The sequence below is a fragment of the Falco cherrug genome, chromosome 3 (genome assembly GCF_023634085.1).
Source record: "Falco cherrug isolate bFalChe1 chromosome 3, bFalChe1.pri, whole genome shotgun sequence".
Taxonomy (NCBI): Eukaryota; Metazoa; Chordata; class Aves; order Falconiformes; family Falconidae; genus Falco; species Falco cherrug.
In genome coordinates, this window is record NC_073699.1 from 1,647,125 (window position 1) to 1,668,056 (window position 20,932).

Consider the following 20,932-nt stretch of genomic DNA (forward strand, 5'->3'; position numbering starts at 1 on the left):
TGATCCAAGAAGAGCATTATTTGAGAATATTTAATCAAGAAAAAAAAAAAGCGTATGATTTAAAGGAAATTTATAATTGAGTTACAAATAGTAATGTATATAATTAGTAATTATAAATATGTGGATTATTTTTTATGCTCCCATTAAATTGTTCTTTGGCCAGTTAAATCTCTTGGCAACTATACACCAAATTAATTTAGGTGTATTTTTAGGGCACATATCAAAATTATCATCTAAATAATTAAATGTAGTCTGGTAGAGGTACACTGATCAAACGTAATTTCATCTACAAATCGAAAATCTATGTAAGTGTCTATGCAGTGTGAAGAACCATGAAGCAGTCTTATCGTGAAAGGCATCTCTACAGGTTCTCAGTGTCTCTGCACTATGCAGCATCCTCTTTTTCCTTCTTCATGACAGAGAAAGATTTTTAATGAGACTAAAAATAATGATGTTTTTCCTTTCCTAGTTTTTTTGAGTGTGAGCGTTGGTGTGATGCTGACCCCTGTTGCACAGGATTTGGCTTTTTTAATGACTCTCAGTTGTCAGGTATTTTTTCACTATTTTATTTTTAAAATAATTTCGGTCTCCATTATTCCAAACTTTACTATTCTTTTGCTGTGAAGGGCACTTTAAAAGACCTTGCAGATCTTATGCGACTCTCTTTAGCACCCTTTTGGAGTAACCATAACCATTTCTCGTTCAGCCCAATGACACACTCCACATCTCAGAAGTTATTAAGAAAACTTCATGAGAATGAGTTCTTAAGAGGCTGCAGTTCCAACAGCATGAAATTCAAACTGATAGAACTCCAGGGAACTGTTATTCCTCATTTATAAACCTCTCTTCCAAAATGTTGTTTAACTTCTGACTTCTTTTTGTGTTTTGTTTGTGGTTGGTTATTTTTTGTTTTGTTTTGGTTTTGGGTTTTTTTGTTTGTTTTAATATTGTTTCATTTTTGAAAGCCTAAGGGACTTAGAAACCTGAATATTATGGAAAATAAATGAATGTTAAGCACATAATATCTGTGGATACCTTGGGGCAGCTTAGCATTTGGCTTTTTTGGATGCCTAAACTCTGCTCCCAAATTTTAGTTTTCTACTTGAAGCAGCCTGGGATAGAGATTGCCTATCTTCTCTTCCTTAGTATTTTAGCTACTTAAGACATTTCAAGTAGGATTTTTGTTAGTTCTTTGAAAGTATGCATAATGACTTGAAAGCCATTAGAAAGTCAAACAAACATATTTTACTCACGATAGATGGCTAAGTTAAGGGGTGCTGTCAACCTCTGCTTCCTCTGTAGTCAGTAGAGAGATGTATAGACACAACTATGGGGTCATTAAAGCTTTGGTTGACTGAATCCTCTTCCGGAGGTACTTTTCTTTGTCTCCGCCGGCTGTAAAGGAAGTGCTCTGTATAAAAGTCTGTAGAATCTTTAAAATTGGATGCCACCCAGGTCAAAATCAATGAAGTGGTTCTTAATATGTTATTCCAAATGCAGGTTTAGGTCAATAAAGTGGCCTAACCTTGTTTTTGGACGTGTCATGTGCTAATCAGCTCTTCCTGAAGTCATTAGGATGTGCTGGTTTTACGATTCATTTGGGAATTTGGAACACCAGAAATATATGTTTTTATTTCCCTTTTTTGTTGAGCAGAAAAAAATTTCACTCAATCAAAAATAAGTAGCTTGGAAAAATTAACCCAATCTAGTTTACATTGAAATTGCTGCACAAATCAAAAATAGTTGACAGTTTTTATACCTCCATATGACCATGTGAAATTTGAAGTCTTAACTGAATATGACTTTGAGTTTCTTTAAATAGTTCTAAAAAATTAAGAATTTTAAAGCACCTAACATGCAAAAGACACCTTTTGGTTTACCTGATAGATATTTATTATCTGTGGCACTTCAGAAATCCAGTCCTGGCATTCATGTAGGCAAGAGAACTTTCGCTAGGGATTTTAACCTGAGCTAGGATAAACTTTCAATGAAAGTGCTAGCTGTGTTTCAAACCCTCCATTATTTTTTTTTTTTTCAGGTACAGAAATAGGTCCTTGAAAGGCAGAAGTATTATCTTGATATAAGTAAGGGCCATGTTTCAACATACCTGCTGATCTTTAATTTCCAGGATTGCATTAACCAGAAAGGGCTACTTGCTTATAAAAGAGGTCCTGATCTTTCTCAGTGGAAATACTCAGTGACTTTAATAGATTATAATATTGGTACCCAACTTCCCTCCCATTGAATTCATTGAGATTTTTCAATGCTATTTTCAACAACAGTAAAACTTGGCTCATTTTAGGTATTTCCTTCCTTTGATTTCTAAGTCAGTGGAATTCCTTTTAATACTCAGTGGAATCATGCTGTATTTACTTTCCTCAAAATACTATCTAGAAGAGGAGAATTTGCCTCATAGTTTCTATAACCGTGTATTTCCCGGGCAGGTGGAAAGGTCGTGTGCCTGACTCTGAACAGCCTGGGAATCCAGACATGTGCTGAGGAGACACGAAGTGCTTGGAAAGTTTTGAATTGCAGTTCACCAGATGCTGAAGTCAGAATACACCCGTTTGGCTGGTATCAGAAGCCTGGTGAGTGATGCAGGGCACGTGGCCTCTCCAGCTGGTTTCTGAACGTCAAAGCTTATTATTTAGCTTCAATATATAGAAGCTCCAGCTTTCAAATGGAGGGCCCGTTTACAAGGATCACAAATAGACAAGGCAGACAGGTATGTGCAAGGGAAAGAAAGGTGCAATTAAATCTCTATTTATAATAGAAAGGGATAGAAATAACTCAAAGAGGTATAATTTAACTTAGATCATAGGAAAGACTCGTGGCCAATGTCAGAATCCAAATATATTTTGTCCCACTGCACAGTTCTGGTCAGGACATCATTCTGTTTCTCACTGCTTGGCTAATGGCTTAACGGTGAGTGTGGATGCATAACTTCAAAAGGTTTGGTTTTGTTACAGAATTTAAAATTCATTTCTTGCTGTTTTGCTAAAGAAAGGAACAAGACCAAACGCCAAGGTAGCACCGTATTCTTCAAGCAGTAAGAAGCCATCACGTGTTTAAACAGAAGAGAAATTATGAGAAGATAGGTTACTTCCTCAGGAGAAATCAGAACCACTTTTGGTCAAAATGAATTTTCTTTTCCATAGTGAAACACAGGTTCCGTTAGTTTGCTGAAAATTTTCAATGGTATTGGTATTTGTCACACTCCTTTTGGGTTGGTCTAGTCCTACTTTGTTTAGCTTTGATTTAACAAAAATGAAACAACAAGGAAAACAAATGTCTGGCTGACTGTGTCCACCTTTACGGGAAGATAGCATGTTACTGAGTCTATACAGAACCTTGCTGAACTCCACTGAGAGCAGCAAGGCCCACGTGGGCAGGTCTGGTGATACTGACAGAATCGAGGGGGGAGGGGGGCGGAATTGAGTAAGAAGTACTTTTTCCTGCCTTTAAACCTCCCTTAGTTCTTGTGGAGCGGGGAAGGTCTGATATCTGAGTGGAGAGTGGAAGCATGAAGCGTGGATATCTACTGTCCAGGGCACGAGATATCAAGATAATTCAGTTAAAGTTGTCTAGAGCTAGATCATATATCCTGGCAGTAGAGTGCATTTTACAGTGTCGGAAAACTTCAAGAAAACCTTCGTTCATGCTGTGTCTGAAATACAGACTCAATCCTGAGCTTTTCAAGTCCTGCGCTGGCACTCTGCCCACTAAACCATTCATTGTCTCCTCTAGTGGGGCAACCCTTGTTCAAGAGTAGAGACAGCGTGGAGCTGGGAGGCACCATGGGGTTGCCATAGGGAAGGACGGGCTGAGCACAGGAAAGAGAATGACGGCCCTGATGAAGTAGGCATTGTCCAGAGCCTGTGGGCGGGGGGAGCTGAGAGGCAGCTGGGGTAAGAATGAAGAATGGTAGAAACATGGAGACAGCAGAGGTGTAGATACAATTCCACTTCTTGGATTTTTTTTTTTCCTTTTGTTGGCAAACAACCAACTAAAAATAAAGGTTGTTGGTTGCTTGATGGACAGATGATGAAGAGGAGACTGGGGTGTATGCAAAGCGGGGAGTGTTAGGAGAGATGGTGACATTTCTTCATGTGTAGTGAGGAAGCCTCAGATGTGTTTCCACTGTAACACACAGCAAGGCACAGATGTTTATGCAAATGGAGATATTTGCGGACAAAAATTTGTATCAGTTGTGCTGGTGTGTTGGGGTTCTGCGAACTAGGTAGAGGAACATAAAAGCTCTGAGGCTAAAAGGAAAAATGAGTGAAATCTGAAGGAGGAATTTACCATAGGCAGTGGAACGTTAGCATGAAGCAGGGTCTTTGTGTTGAGTCCGCAGCCTTGTAGGAAAGTAACTCCTGAGTTTTTAGAAATATCTGTTGGTTCCATGCATAGGCAATACAAAGTGGAAGAAACGAGCAGAAAAACTGATGTGTCTTCAGCTTCTGTATGGATGGTAATTTATTTTGTCTTAATAGAGAATTTATAACTGATCTGATTAGCCAAAGTGTTTTACAAAATATGAACGCACAGAGGAAACTTCTTTTTTGTTATATGAAATTACAAAATAGTTAAGGGAAATAATAGCAAATGAGAAGTTTTGTGTGTGGAAAATATGAATGATTATTTGGATTTTAATTTGGAAAGTTTTCTGCTGGAAATTGACTTGTTCCCAATTCTTGTTTTGAGAAACTCTGGTTTGTTAATCAGGAAGCAGAGAAAATCTTATGTCTCTTATGATACAGAAAACCAGATGCAGAGAGGGGCATGGAAAAACCCACAGAACTACCAAAACAAGCTGTTCATAAATAACTGCATTTTGAAAAGCGTTTGAAGGAATATTTATAAATACAGAAATGTCAGGAAGTCTGGTTTCATGTACGAGCTCAAAAGGGCTAGAGAGCTAAGCAGCCTCGCATCCTTACTCTTGTAAGTGTGGTGAGAAGATGCAACATTCAGATCCCAGAAGTAATGCTGGAAATATGGAGGTGTGGATTACATTTTAAACCTTCAAGTGTAATTGTTTCAACATATTTTGGGTTTTTCTGCTTTTAGCTGACTTGAAGAACACCATGCCTAACCTGTGTCCACCTGTTAGTTTACCTCGCAGGCCAGAAAGTGGTAAGTGTATTCATGCATTAAGAAAAGAAAAAAAAAAAAAAAAAAGGAAACACCCTCTACTTTTTATGTATTGCTAAAAGATCACACTATAATGAAATGGTTGTTTTCCCCATGAGTTTACTTGTTCAGGTGTTTGCTTACTCAGGTCTTTACTAATTTTTATTAATTGTGTGTCATATAAATGGAAGAATTATTGTCATCTACAAAGCTGGTCTAATATCTCTCAAACTCACTGCCACAAGAGGTCACTGGGGCAAAATATTTGGCAGGATCAATGAAGAAATTTATCATTTGTAAGCGTGGATGTCACATCACTTTAAATGGATATAACTTCATATTTTAGTGCAGTGGCCAATGAATAAAAACTCTGGCAGGGGTAGCCCCCCAAAAATCTGTTTATTGCATTATTGTCCTCTGTTGTGGGGTTTTTAGCTCCTGTCTTGTAACATGTGGTGCTTGCCAGGGTGGCAAGAGATGACAGATTGGACAAATAACCAGCAGTTTCTGTGAGTAAAGCTGAATGCAAGGAGTGACAGTGAGTTTTCAAACAGATACAAACAATTGCAATACAGATGCAAAGCCAAATTTAGCAAATCTAGTTTTCCACAAAAAACAATGTGATGAAAGGAGCAGTTCCTCCAGAAACGGATGCAGGTTTATATGGCTTTATAATTGCTGGTACAGAAGAATGTCCTTGTTTGTGCTTTCCTGCAAGGATGGGAATATTATCTCAAAGAATATTCAAAAATGGATCACAAGAAATGTAGTATGTTGGGTCCCGCTTTTGAAGAGTGCTGTAACTTGCTATGGCACCACCTTTTTTGTATCGTGAAGAAAATTTGGTCTTGCGATAAGTGAATCTTATGGGACTCATATGCGTTATTTTAAAAGTGGGTGGATCCTCTTAATAAATGAAACTTAACTGCTGTCTTTCAGGGCTTTGTGCCTATCACCCCCTAAAAATATATGCAAATTGTCAACATCTACAGGCTTCCCTGATGCGTCCTTTCCAGAAATACACAATGTATCTGCTAAATGCTCTGTGTAACAGAAAGTAAGCAGGTTGACTAGTCATTAGATTTAACCCTCAATTTAACCCTCAGGTTAGACTGAAATTGAGAAGTCTCATCCATCTGTGCCCTTAAATTTCTCTTTGATCTGAATGAATTTTTTAATCTGTTTGTGTCAGTCTTTCCTTAAACCATATGCGACTGGGCTTGCAGGAGTTGGTTAATTTTTACAAAGAATTTTCAATATTGAGTTCATAATTTATTATTAAATGTTCTATCACCATATCTTTGACCACAAGTCATAGTAATGTTGAGATTATTTGTCTTAATTAGTAGAATTTGTGGGGGTTTAACGATGGTTTTAATGTAATAGGAGGAAAACTCCTATCTTTATAGGTAAGCAGAAATATTTTTTGTGTGAAACGCTTTGAGCAGGTAGTGGGGTAATGTGTAGGTTGGGCAATTCAACTCCTCTGCATACTGTTTTTTCCCATGGGCTGTAGAAAACTGCTTTACTAAAGCTTTCTTCCTCCTAGTCTGAAGCTTACTAGTAATTTTACCATTTCCTTTTATTTTTCTCTTGCTTCTTAAATTTAGGAAAATAGTGACCTAAACAGCACTTAAGAAAATTAGGCCTTTCCTTTCTATCTGTCACTTGGTTTCTACTCTGAAGACTGCCCAGAACCTGGGCACAGCAAGTGAGGTGCCCATCTCACCCTTAGTCACCATCTTGATCTATCACACCTGTTTCCAGCTCATCTTTCCAAATTCAGAACAGCTAGGGATGTACTTGGTTTGCAAAGGTCTGGGTAACCCCCGTGTGAGCAGGCAAACCCCCACAAAGATGCAGGATTCTGGTTTAGAGTGGTGGGCCTGAGGACAGCAGTCAGAAGTCACTGAATTACAAAGAGCACAACTAGCCCCAAAGTCAAATTAGCACAAGTATCCTGTAGTTTTTGGGTCTCTGACGCCAGTGTGTGCAGCAATGCCTTGGAAATGCAACTGGGTACCACCTGTCCTTCTGAAGTGCTGCCTCATTTTGGTAGTAAAAGTGCCAGCCCAGTTATTTAGGTGAGATTGCTATTTGTATCACAATGTCAGAGGTTTTGGAAAATTTTCAAAAACATTGTTTCCAAACTCTTTATGATTGTATGTGTTATCAATATATGCTATAGAAGATTAATGGGTTTAGCATTGGACATCATAGAAATGATAGCAGTGACTGAATTTGCTACATCATGGTATTGCTTGTATGTGAGGTAAAAATAATTACAGTGACTCCTGTGTGGTAACTAGATGGTGAGTATGAGGAAATGTCACTGTTTAAAGGGCACTGTCGTGTGTGTATATATGTATGTGCGTGTGCCTGTTGAGCATGTCTATATATTTTTACAAATAAAATAACACTTTCCATCAAAAGATCAGAAAGACACTCAGATTTGAATACTTCCCCAGAGGGCTCTGTGAAATAGTGAAGTGAATGTTATGTCTAATACAGAGTCTGAGTTTACTGAAGCACAATTAAGGCCTATATTTTAGTAAACAGTTAATGCCTCTGCTTCATTTTCTAGTTAGCCAATTTGCAATGCTCAGGACAGAGTGCCCAGCACTTTGCTTCCTCCCATTTGCAGTTGGGTGCTGGCTCCATTCCCAGTCTATGGTTTTTCAAGCCCCAACGCATTGTGAAGAAATCTGGATTAGCAGATTCATTTTTAGTCTTGTGGGAAGTAGATACTTTGCCTATTTTACTCATTGTTCCTCTCGATAGAGAGGGTAGAGGCAGGTAGGACCATAGAACAATAGAAAAAGCCTCAGCAAGAAGGGTTTCTACAAGCACATGGGCAGCAAAGGGAAGGGTCAGGAAAATGCGGGTCAGTTGCTGAATGGGGCAGGAGACCTGATGGCAAAAGATACAGAAAATTTCGAGGTGCCTTCTTTGCCTCAATCTTTACTGGTAAGTTCCAGCCTTCAGGCCCTTGAGACCAGGGCAGGAGACTGCAGCAAGGAAGACTTATCCTCAGTGGAGGAGGATCAAGTTAGGGAGCAAGCTGGACACACAAACCCATGGGGCCTGATGGGACTGCGGAGAGAGCTGGCTGGTGTCTTTCTGAGGCCACTCTCAATTACCTTTGAAAGACCCTGGTGATGGAGAGGTTCCTGAGGCTGGGAGGGGAGTGAACTTCACCCCTGTCTTCAAGAAGGGTAAGAAAGAGCATCCAGGGAACTATAGGCTGGTCAGGCTCCCCTTTATCCCTGGGAAGGTAATAGAGCAGCTGATGCTGCAAACAGTTTCCAGACACATGATGAGCAAGAAGGTGATATGGAGTAGATTTATGAAGGGCAAAATCATGCCTGACCAACCAGATGGTCTCTACAACCAGGTGACTGTCAAGTGAGGGGAGAGCAGTGGATGTTATCTTGATTTCAGAAAGGCTGTTGACACTGTCTCACATAACATCCTCACAGAAACTGAAGTAAGGTCTGGATAAATCCAGTGAGATGGTCTAAATGTTGGCTGAGCTCTTGGGCACAGAGGTGTGATCCAGCTGGAAGCCAGTCACTGGTGTACCCCAGAGCTGATACCGGGGCTAATGTTGTTTATAATGACCTGGGCGATGAGACAGAGTGCACTTACAGTGAGTTTGCAGATCATAAAAGGTTGGGAGGAGTGCTTGGCAGACAAGGTGAGTGTGGTGCCATTCAGAAGGACCTCAACAGACTGGAGAAATGGGCAGAATTACGTCTTGGATCAAGCTGTCTTTCATCAAGCTGTTTTTCAGCTCTGTCTGAAAACTGGCTAGGACCTTAGCAATTGTGTGGCCAAGCTGTTTTAACATTCAGTCTTCTGAGAAAATGGGTATTCTCTCTTATGCTCACACATTCTTCACCTTTTCTAGTTCAAACAAATAGGTCTATTGGCTTCTTTGCTGTCTTAAGTGGTCAGGAGAGCCAGATTTGCAAGGTGAGGTAACATCTTACATTAGCTGACTAGATGTAGTTATACAAAGCTGAATTTTGAGGAATTCCTGATGTCCTGCAGGAGGTCAGGTTGCTAAACACCAGCTTCTCCATCTCTGCTTTTATGGAAGGCTACCGCTACAGATTTGAGCATCTCTGAAGAGCCAGTAGAATCTTTCTGCCCTGGACATGTCCAAGTGCCATTCCTTAATTTAAAAAAAAAACAACAAAAAAACACCCACAAAGCAACCTGTCAAGAGTCTCTGTTTTCTCCCTGAATAAGCTGGAGAGTACTCTTTAAAAGAAAGTTTTATGCTCCTCCAAACCATTTTGTTTGTCTGTTTGTTCTACAGTGAAGCCAGCTCTCCCAGAGCTAGATTGTCTTTCTCTGGATTGTCACCAGATCTTAATTTGTCTTACTTTCTGCGTTATTTAAACTCAGAATCTCACTGTTTTTTCATTTTGTTTTGGGTTTTTGTTCGTTTGGTTTTGGGGGTTTTTTTGAAAGCTTGCATATACAGTCTTTAACTGCCCAAAGTCAGCAAAGGGCAATTAGAATGATTTTTATCCTGGTATCTGCCTGAAGGCAGAAATCATTAAGCAAGGAGCTGCAAGGCACTGTCCAGCCCTGTTAGTTCCACCATACACAAAGGAGAGTTCTGTTGTAGTCACTACAGGTTTAAAAGATGAAGAGTCGAGACCAAATTATTTGGGTGAGACAAAAGAATTTACTGGGGTTTCCTTCACTGAAATGCTTTCAAATAAATTGAACAAAAACATGTATTTATTTCCCTTCTGTTCTCTACTCTGGGCTTTTGAAGATGTTAATGAGCAGCAATGTTCATAAAACCTCTAGAGCTTTGAATCTGCAATAGCACAAATAATTTTCAACAGCAGCTTCTTTCCATGCCCTGTCATGGAGCAGCCTGCAGCCGCCAGGGAGATGCAAAACAACCCCTTCCCCATGTAAGGCTAACCTCCGGAGAGAGACAGCAAGAGGGAAGGCTTGAGGTTCTTCCCATTCTTTGCCTTGTACCAACTTCTCATCCAGCAGCCCGCTGTAGCTGTGTGATTCTTCTCATCAGCCTGAGGCTCCTGTTGGCTTTCCCCAGGTTACTCTCGTACAAGCAGCACGGCTTGGCATTTCTAACACCCATTAGATACCTCATTAGCCTTCAAAAAAAAAAAGTGAAGTGCTCTGTAAGGCCTGCAGGTCACTGCTCTCTGGCAGGAGGGTGGTGAGCTGCACACTGGTCTTTTACCTGAATTCTTGTTGCTTTGTTGTTGCTTCAAGACGTTTTCCCTATTTGTATTCTTGCAATACCCTTTCTGATAGAAGGTTAAGCTCTCCAAGTCATCGCCTCTAATCCGCAGTGCATTTAACTGAATGTGTAGTTTTCATCTTTAACTAAATGAATGTTTTTGTCTTCTGTACACCCGTCACATGGAGCAGAGTATGCTCTACTGGTCTGTTGTGATTTCCATGTTGTTGCTATTATCTAAGAAATCATGCCTGAAAAATAGATAGCCTGAACACACTAGGAAAGTCCGACTTCCTACGTTTGGAGCATTATAACCCCTGAAGAAGTTAAGTGCTGTGATGACACTGAGTATGGAGCTATCTGTGGTGACCTTTAGCGATGGGAGGACAGCTGGTATTTCAAGACTGCCCATGCTGTAGATGCTCGTACATCATGCTGCAGTCTTCGTTTACTTACGCTAGTATTTAAATAACAACTCCGCTGAGTTGTGTGAATATGGAGTAATGTTATGTAAAAGAGAAAACAGGTCTCATAATTAGATTTGAGATGGAACTTCCTGCAGCCAGCTGTAAGAGAGGGGGAGATAAGAAAAGGTTTTTATGAGAAATTAGGTATTGTTAATTTAGGGTTGAACAATGCTGTTATTCAAACAGTTTGTGCACAGAGATGTGAGCTATGGAAGTTTTTAGGTCTTTACAATTAAGACTGGAAGAAGCAAAACAACCTATGAAATGTTACCTGGCTTTTTAGAAGGAATACTTGTGCTTAAAGAAAAGTGGAGAGCCTGAAAATATTCCTGTGCATGTGGAAGGGAGTGACACTGATGTATAACTTCTGCTTTTATACTTTGTTATGAAATTTATGAATCGTATACAGCAATTATCCAAACTTTAATGAGCATTTGTGTCTTCACATTCCTTGGTTTTAAATAGAATGCGGCTATCTATCTGAGATTTGGCACCTGCTAGAAGGCAATGGCCCTTAAATGGTGATCTCTGCATGGGACTGCAGATTGTGTACGGATCATATGGGCTCCATTCAAATGAAGCAATTCACTGAGAAACCACCAAGGCATACGGATGTAATGATCTGCCAGGCCCTTCCTGTTTCTGCCTCCTGTGATCCCCCAAGGATTCCTGGTCGTTCCCTTGATGCAGGGCTGAGCAGTGGCTATGGGATTTTCCAATGCAGGAATAAATTTTCTGTCGGGCTAACTCAGCACGTAGGGTATTTCTATTCTCAGCAGAGATGCTGATGGTACTACAGGTGCCGATGTAGCTGACTTAGGTGATTAATAGTATCATTCGTCTTTCTGTTTTCCTACAATGCTGAGGATATGTCAGAGAGGTCTTTGGTGTGAAACAAAGACAGCCTTTTTAAATCCATCCTTGGGAATGGATCTACCATGCCCCCATATAGCAGATTGGACCTCTGATGTAGAATTACTTTATCTTTGGTCTTAAATTCTATTTTTATTCTGTTTGTAAATATGAGGAATTTAACCTTTTCAAAATGGCTTATTTTAAACCTGGATAAATACCCAGTGCCTTTTTAGTATTCTATTGTTATACTATTTACTATATTTGGCACTAAGGAAGGACGCAGAGAACTTGCATTTACCATGAACATAGCAGGATTTCTCAGTGCAAAAGGCCCTAAATAACACATTTGTTAGTTTGGGGCATGTTTGTCTGAGGTGTGATTATAGATCTTATGCAGCCATTTTAAGAAAATGACTCATTTTGAATTATTCGCATCTCAGCGGATGGACAAAAATGAGAGGCAACTATATTTAAGAAAGAGTGCATTTTCTGCAGGTCCACTCTGAGCTGATGTTTTGTTGACTTTGGAGGTTGATGGTATACAGACAGGTTAGCAGTCTAGATTGGAAAAAACTGAACGCTAGGAATATGGAGCACTAAGTTCAATCTGTAAGCATGATTTTGGCTTGAGTCAGGGCTATTAAATATGGCTCACAAATTTCAGAAATAAGATCAGAACTTGTCTTTCAAGCATAAATTGGACATACTGAACCCAGAGATCTGATTTATGTGCCTTCTTAATCTCATGTTAACCTTGTCTGATCTATGTATCTCCTCAACTTTATGAGTTTTCTTTTAAATTTAACCAGTTATTTTATTGACTTCTGTATCTCTGTTTCCTTATATCAAATGTCAGGTTTTCAAGCAAACTCAGATCTGACCCTTCTTTGCTTCCATTGAAGTCAGTGATGAAACTATTGTTGACTTTATGAAAAGAATTCTATAATGTCATTGCCTGTGAAAGTGGGAGGCTGAACTCTGTGCCTCCAGGAAATGTATTCCAGTCTTGTGATCTTATGACCTGAGTGGGAACAGTGTAAGGCCAGCATGAACACTTTTGCAAATCCAGTCTTAAACCTTGCCTACCCAAACAAGAACATCTGGAAGAGAGGGGCTCTCTGTATGGGACATCTATAATTTTGCAATAAAAGTTACAGGGCTGGCTGGATTCAGAGTGCTGTAATTGTCCAGTCAAAGCATTTGCCAAAGTGTGGTTTGGAAGGTCAGAGCTAAACCTATATATAAACCAGAAATGTTTTCCAGCCCATCAGGTACACTGTATATTTTCAGTAAAGCAATGTCAGTTTGTAACTGTGAGCCTTGTGAGAGCGGTTCGCAGATGAGGCAAGTTTAGATCAGCCGTGGAAAGTTCTGTTTTGCCCAGGTAATGCAGTGGGTGTGCATGGCTGCAAATGTTGCTGGATCCGCTGTCAGGGGAAGGGAAGAAGGAAATGAGTAATAGCCAGAATCCCTTCTGCAGCTCACTGCTGGCTGGTAGTGCCCACAGTGGTTCCATGGGCAGCTCTGGGTTAAAGGGCTTTGCTCTGTCATTTAAATAAGCATGAGTGTTTCTGCATTTGTCTGCACCTGGGATCAGCTGGGCAGAAGGTCAGAAAAGGAAAACACTGGAAGTCTCAGTATATAAAGCTAATCTGAGATTATGAATGTTTCATCCTAGATTAAGAATTTTTAAAAAGCCCATAGCCCCCAAACCAACCCTGAAAACAACCCTATATGGGTAGCAGAAGGTTGCAAGGGTCACTTCTGTGACCTCTGATTTGGGGCAAAGAATAAGCAAAATAAAGTGTGTTTTGGGTATGAATGTATGACCTATGGATGTTCACATCTTCTAGGCTCTTCTGTGCCCAGCATGGGATGCAGAGTTCCCATTGTGTCTCATATGTATTTAAAATGAATGTTATTAACTTGACTCTATCCCCCATAAAGGGATAAAATAAAAATATTTTAATATAGAAGTAGGAAGTTTAGCTTGTGATCAAATGTAGAACACATTACACATAGCTAATAATGGCAGTGTGCACTCACAAGCTTAATTTGAGCACCTTCAAAAGATTTTAATCACAGTAAGCTGGTAAACCTCGGGGAAATAGATACAGGAGGTGAAATTCAAGTATCAGAAGTGTAAATCTGAGGAATTTATTTTGCTTTTGTGGAATTGTTTTGAATTTCTTTCCTGAGAGAGTAGAATTTAGCTTAGCAAGAATGCTTCTGAATGCTTGACCTGGGGGCAAACGGAGGCATATGGGGATTATGAGACTTGCCCGAGGTCACTCGATGAGTCAGGGAAGCTATGGGAAGAGAGTCAGTCTGGTGAAATAGCTTCCAAAACCACTGATGTACCCAGACTTGTTGACTTACAATGGAGTCCAGACAAAGCTCTTATTTGAAAGAACCAGCTAGTAATTTGAAAATGTGTTTGAACCTAGAAAGATTACTTGTTCCAGTAGTAGGACCTGTTACCAGTACTGTAAATAGTGCAAGATGGCAACATGGCTGTTACGTAAAAACAAAGCTTAAGTCATATTGATTAAAAAAAAAAATAATCTTGTTCACATTTTCAGAAAAAAAATAAATTAAGGAGTAATTGAAAACATGAACTGTCAAGATGTAACCTGTAAAAGTAAGACTTCAGGGATCTAAAAGTAGGGGCAGATAATTTCTGGACAGGATGTAATGGTTAATTCTCCATCACTTAAGGAGCTGATTTCTATTTTTAAATATCTTTCTAAATAAATGCCACAAACTGTCACCCTGGATGTAGAGGCTGAAATTTTCTAACACAGATCATGCAACAGGTCATATTAGATAGTTTTAAAATAGAGAGAGCATTGACAATATGAAATGTAGTAATTTCCACATGACTAAACCCACTGTGTTCCTCTAAAATAACTGAATAGTCAGTGCGTAAGGGCCTGTTGCACAAGTCAAGCTGTGGTTGCAGGGTCATTGCTCCCGTTGAATATAGTGCTGATGGTGACTTTGTGATATCAAGTAAGCTTGCAGTCTTTAACATATAGCAGTGCAATACCAAATTAAACTTCATTTCTACTTAGCTGGAGACTTGCAGCCTCTGTCGCTTGGAAGAGTTGCTGCCAAATGTAACAGGAATAAAATGATCTTGAGGTGGTTGAAATGGACTCGTTGGACCCAGTGCAGCCTTCTTGCCTCTAGTTCACAGGTGTGGACTAGGACTGGGCTGTTTACTGCACTCCATACAATGTCCTAGGTTGGATCATCTTCATTCCATCAGCCATTTTCTTCAGCAAGGGTGAAGCTAGCGAAGAAGCTAGCAGTAAGACAACAGCCTTGGCAATGGTGGTAGCACATCAGGGTTTTTTCAGTTTTTCCTCTGGGAGATAACTCATGCTTGAGGTTTACAGTTCCTTGAGAAGGATTTACCTTCTCAAAGACTTTTAGCATCAACATAGAGCTCTGGGTTGTAGCAGTTGCTGTGTGTTGTCATGAATTATTTTGAGTAAAATAATTTTGAAAGCTAATTTAGTCATTTCTATTCCTTGCCTATTTGCTCAAGGAATGATGCAACCAGCCTAGCCTGTAGTCTGTTTTGGGTTCTCATTAACTCATTAACATAAGAAGTATGTCAACACCAGGATTACCAAGTTGCAGGGAGGGCATGCCACAGCCCTGATTGTATGACACCCAGACCTCAGCTTCAGATTTGATGTTTAGTGATATGGTCATAGCCGTCTTTCTGTGAGGAGGGGAAGAAAGGAAACTTTGGCCATCTTTGCAAGTCATCCATTTCTGAGAAGACTAAAAGACATTTTTAGTGAAATGAACAGTCACAGCTTTCGCATCTGTGGTAAATGAACTCAAGTAACAGGGCAAGATCTGCTCACCAGGAATAGCAAGGCAGCAGCTGACTCAGCTCTGTCCTTACCCTGCAATTACATGGAGAGGGTAGCGCTAACCTCCTCTTTAGGACTCGGTGGCCACAGCAGGCTCTTTTGCTTTTAAAACATTTTGAACTGTTGAAAAGAACTAAAATAATTAAAGGCCCATTCTTTTCCAAGCTGCCTTTTTTGACTTCTGTATGCAAAATTGAGGGCCTGTAGATATTTTTGTCTGTTTGTGCATGAGAAAAGAATGATTATGGCTTTTGTTTTAAATCCACTGAAGCAGAAGAATAATTCTCGATGAATACCAGAGTCAGTATGTATGTATGCATATATGCTCACACATGTGCATGCATGTCTACATGTATGTATGTGAATATACCTGTATGTATGTGAATATACCTGTTTGTATATCTGTAACTTCTCACCCTAAAGCAGACATCTAAACCAGGATGAAGATACTGTACGGTAAAGCTGCCTGTTCCTCCTGACAGCACAGGGAGTCTGGTGTAATTAACTCAGATGTTGACACGTCCCTTGCAGGTGACTGAGGTGAAGCCTACATTAGGAAACCAGCTCTTGTTTTAAATATAGGTGTGGATGTCTGCGGAAGGTTCTGGGAGTGCTCAGTCACATGCAGGATCCCCACTTGCTTCCCAAGGAGTTAGGGGTTGTACCTGTTCAGGAACTTCTGTGCGAGCATTACGCCCCATGTCCTTTAATGTAATTAGGCCTGTTCAGAAACCTTTTATTTAAATCAGTTGGATTTACATCCAAACCTGGATGGAGCTGCTCCAGATTTACTTCTTTATTAACTGAATACCTTTGTAAGCCTAGTTGCACTGACCTCAAAATGGGACTGGACCCTCTAGTCAATCAGAAGCCTTTGAATATTATATTTCATCTATTCCCAGTTGATGCAAAGGAGAGTGAAAGTCTTTCATTTGGGAACGCCCCAATGCTTTTACTTCTACATTATTTTCCTCTGACATTTTTACTGATTCGTCTAGTTCAATTTTTTTTTTTATGATTCATTTTACAGAGTATTTGGATACATGGCAACCCTTAAACATGTCCTCTGTTTTCATGGATTCATCCATCTCAGACTTTGAAGTTGCGCAAATTAGTAGAGATATAGCCAATGACTTTTCTACTGCCAAAAACTTTTGTCTATCCGGTAAGAAATGATTAGTCATAGCTTTAAAGAAAATACTGGCTTGTGAGCCTAAAAAATACATGAACAGCTCTTCCCCCACGCCCCCGCTGCACCCCCTTCTGACATAGATACACTGTTTTTACTTATTTTTAAAGACTACCCCAGGGTTCCTGAATTTGGGAGAAGGGACCTGAAATAGTTTATTTTTGGAAGATACAATGGATATAGAATTCCTTACAGTGATGGTGTAAATTTGACACCTCCTGGATCAGAGATCTCTTGCTTCTCCAGGCATTGTACAACTTGGAAAATATTTTAGTGGATAATTAAAAGGATGATGTAATTATTTTCTAAAGAATATTTAAGGGAAGCTCATTGAGTGAGGCAGATAGTAGAGCCATCTACCATTACCTGTAGCTGTGGTGCGTGAGGGCAGGTTAATCGAGAGCTGGGATAAAGCAGGAGTTGGGCTGTAGTAACAACAAAGGAAACTGCCTTAATCAATACCCTGACTAGACAGCAAAGAGTTCTTTAACTTCACATGACTGGCAAATTCTCAGTGCCACAGAGTAGTAGAAATCAGGAAAAGTTCCCACCTACTGCAGAAGATGGTCCGTGGAGTGGTCCTCCTTTTTGCAGTAGATGGTCCTCATCTCATGAAGGTGAGCAGTGTAACTTACGGCTTTTTCCTTTTGCTGTGACTGTTTGAAGGAGCTCTTCTAAAGTGAAAGTGTTGGATATCCAGCTCTGAGTACAAACTGGGATGAGCGAGAGGATTGCTTTTCTTATTCTGAAACCTTTCCGTGGGGCTCCCTGGGGGCTGTTTCAATTCAGCTGATGTCCTCAGTGCTTTATTAAAAGATGTTTTCCTTCTCCTAAAAACCTGTGATACCAGTTCTCTTGCCGTGTTGCTCCATTTTAAAGCAAATATAGCCTTTTGTCCTTTGGCTATTTTGGAGAATGTTTTAGGAATCTGAAGACATTTATGTCCCATTATTCTGCTTTAGACCTACTTCATATCCTTGTTGCTTGACCTGTTGTAAACTTTTTCTTTGAAGTATCTTACAACAATGCCATAAAACCACTTTAAGAATACATTTTTATCTGCTCTTTTTCTTCATGTTTCACCTCACAGCTTGTTCAAAGAACCAGTCATGTACAGTGGTTACACTGGAAATCCTGCCTTCAGCAGTAAGATGCCTTTTCTACCCTGATACACAGATATGCACGCATGGCCTGCAAGGGCACAGCTGCCGGGTTTTATTGAAAGAGCCAGCTACATATATTTATAGGAGACAAGGTAAGAGCAAGCTAAGGCTGTGGAAGAAGGAACTCAACTGTGCTGTCCTGGGCACAATTCTTGTGAAATCCTCACTAGACTTTAAAGCAACATGGATATCTTCTAGACAATTGTCCATTGCTGTTTCACTGGAGTTACAGCCAAATGAGATGGGAAAATATCCACAAATACTTTTTATAAAAATGTAGGAAATCAGTATTGGCATCTAATGTTGAAGTAGGTATAATAAAGAAAGTCTAGTCTATGAAAGATTTTTTCAGAAATGCAGAATGGTAAAACCAAACAAAAACTAGTAATGAAAGTCCATGTCCTTCCTGTTCGTCTGCAGATGTTTCTGTATGTTTTTCCTTTTAAACTCTGAGAATAACACAGAGAGTGCTGAAATCCCACTGTCACTTGAAAGTCTTAAGGAGCATCTCTGGAGAAAACAAACAAATGAACAAAATCAACCAAACCAAAACCCCTAAACCAAGATGAACTAGTATTTTAAACAAGTGAAAATTATTTAAGAGAAATAGAAGTTGTGTAGACAGGTAAAAATTCTATTGTTTGGCTGTGTACTTATTTGTAACTGTAGGTTTTGTGGGGTTTTTTCCCCTTGATTTTAAAAAAACAATGCTTTTTTTTCATGTAATACTAGTTATTTCTTTTACTTGAAGAAATTATAAACCAGGTAACAATAAGTGGGAAAGGGAGTAATATTTTATTTTCTTTTCACTGAAATTTCTGTGAAGAATTGACAAATCAATGAGAACCTCCTAGGTTCAAACTCAATGAGAAAAAAAGGGGTTTATGGATGTCAAGTGAGGCAGAATCACAAACTGAGTCATAAAAGCTAGACTAAAGTGTTTGCCTATTTCTGTACAGATTTGGGTTTAGTCACATGACTTAAAATTTGGTTCCTGACTATCAAATACACTGGTTTAGGAAAGAAGTAGTATGAGGTATCACTTTGTTCTGGTTTTGTATTATTGAAAAAGGTATTATTGAAAAGCCTGTTCTTTGCATAGATAGCCAATGATTCAGATAATCCTTACATTAAAAAAAAATAAAAAATAATTGGATCAAACTATTACCCCTTAATATTTCATAATTTTCTGCAAGCAAAAAATAAATTCAGATAGCAATTATGTTTGATCTAAAATGTAGATACTAGCATAAGTTCTGTGGAAAAAAATGTCAGTATTCACAACAGAGTGTGAGGTGAGCAAGGGTGATGAAGGCTCTCTGGTACCCTGCACTCGCATTCCCTTCTCTGGCGTGTTACGTGACTGACTTGGTGAGCACTTGCACTGGTGTTTCCCACTCCAAGAACAGCAGTACCTGCACAGGACTGCAGGGAGTTTGGAAATGGGTTATGCTCATTGCCTTCTGTTGAAGCTCTTCTGAATCACATAATGCAACAGCTACTGGAAAGGGAAGTACAAGTCTTTCCTGGTAAGAGCCCAGACCAATGAGCTGTGTGGTTATCTTTCCTCTCTCCGACTTGCCATAAATGTTTAAAGGTTTAACGCTGTGCTTTTTAGACCTGGGCGAGGGAAGTCTGAAAATCTCTTTTTGTAGAAATGCTTGGATTTGTATTCTAATGGGATGTCTGATGTGGAAGACATGTTTGAGTAGGGGTTTGAAAAGTTAAATGTTCATATCCAGTAGGTAACATCTAGCATAGCATGAATTATTTAATAGGGAGAGAATAACACAAATTATCTCTGTTCCATTTAAAGTGAATTAGACACTTCACAGTTTAAAATTAAGGGGAATGGGATTAATTTTAATTCCTAAAATGGTACTAACTTGAAAAAGCAAATTATTTTTTCTCTGTACCCCCCCAATAGATTTATTCCTGCCCATTTCTGAATCAGATTTAACCCCATCTGTGTACATCCCATCCCATGGAGATCTGATGGGCAAATCCCAGGTGATACATATTGGCTCAGAGTGGAGAAATATCAGCCAGTTCCTGGGGATCCCGTACGCTGCACCCCCCCTGGCAGACAGGCGCTTCAGTCCTCCAGAGCCGTTTGCTTGGGTGGAAGCCTGGAATGCTACTGTGGCTCGGTAAGAAACCCCTCTGATCATCTGCAGAAGTGCTAGTCCATCCAGGAGTGTGAAAGTAGCTGGAGTGATGGCCACAATATTCATGTCCTTTCTTGCAAAAGAACCTATAGGGTACAGATTAATACAAGTTTGGGACTTTGTTCAGCAAAATGAATAATTTCTCCATCTATATGTTAATGCATGCAAGCGCCTCAAGAAAAAAGGCAGATTCCTGTACATTGCCTTGAATGTATGCATAATTCCCCACTGACAGACTGCTGTCAATCCATTTTCATCCTGAGTATTTATATAGGGATTTATAATATTTATACAGATAAATTTTGCTCAGGCTGAGCCATAAATTTGTAGAATATTTAATCAAACAGGGGTACTTGAATGCTAATGTAACCAGAAGCTGTGGGGGTCTCATAGAAATTCTCTGCCTAGGCTGAAGGACCTAGAGACTCTTCTCTGTCCAAAAACTATTAAAAACCAAATACTTGTTGAATGCCTTGGACAGAAGTACAGAAGTTATACATGTTTTAGGTAATGCCTTAAGAGGAAATGAGCGCTAGGAACTGTATAAGCAGATGTGCTAAATTTCTCTTAAGTCCCTATGTCTAATGTTTCCCATTGGCTGGCCCTGGCTCTCCAGGGCTGTACAGACATCACTGTTGGTGAGTTTAGGCTGGAGGCACACTACGGACATAGGCTTTGTGTGCATGTTCGTTTCATTTAGTCTTATAATATGAGTCTTAATTTTGTTGCATTGTGGAACTGAAATGCCAAATCGTGAATGTCTATTTCTTAAAGAAAAGAGGGTTTGGGTGATACTACTTAGTATATCTGTGATGTGCAACATGTTAGGAC

The 20,932-nt window shown here is 39.6% G+C and overlaps 1 protein-coding gene across 1 annotated transcript in view; it reads left to right on the forward strand.

Moving 5' to 3' along the window:
• TG (thyroglobulin) overlaps positions 1–20,932 on the forward strand; it is a 161,130-nt gene that overhangs the window by 58,194 nt on the left and 82,004 nt on the right. Inside the window, exons 33-38 of the mRNA XM_055704249.1 lie at positions 470–549; positions 2,445–2,588; positions 5,074–5,139; positions 16,612–16,746; positions 17,861–18,025; positions 19,861–20,083. Coding sequence (XP_055560224.1) covers positions 470–549; positions 2,445–2,588; positions 5,074–5,139; positions 16,612–16,746; positions 17,861–18,025; positions 19,861–20,083 — 813 coding nt within the window. The remainder of the gene's footprint in view (positions 1–469; positions 550–2,444; positions 2,589–5,073; positions 5,140–16,611; positions 16,747–17,860; positions 18,026–19,860; positions 20,084–20,932) is intronic.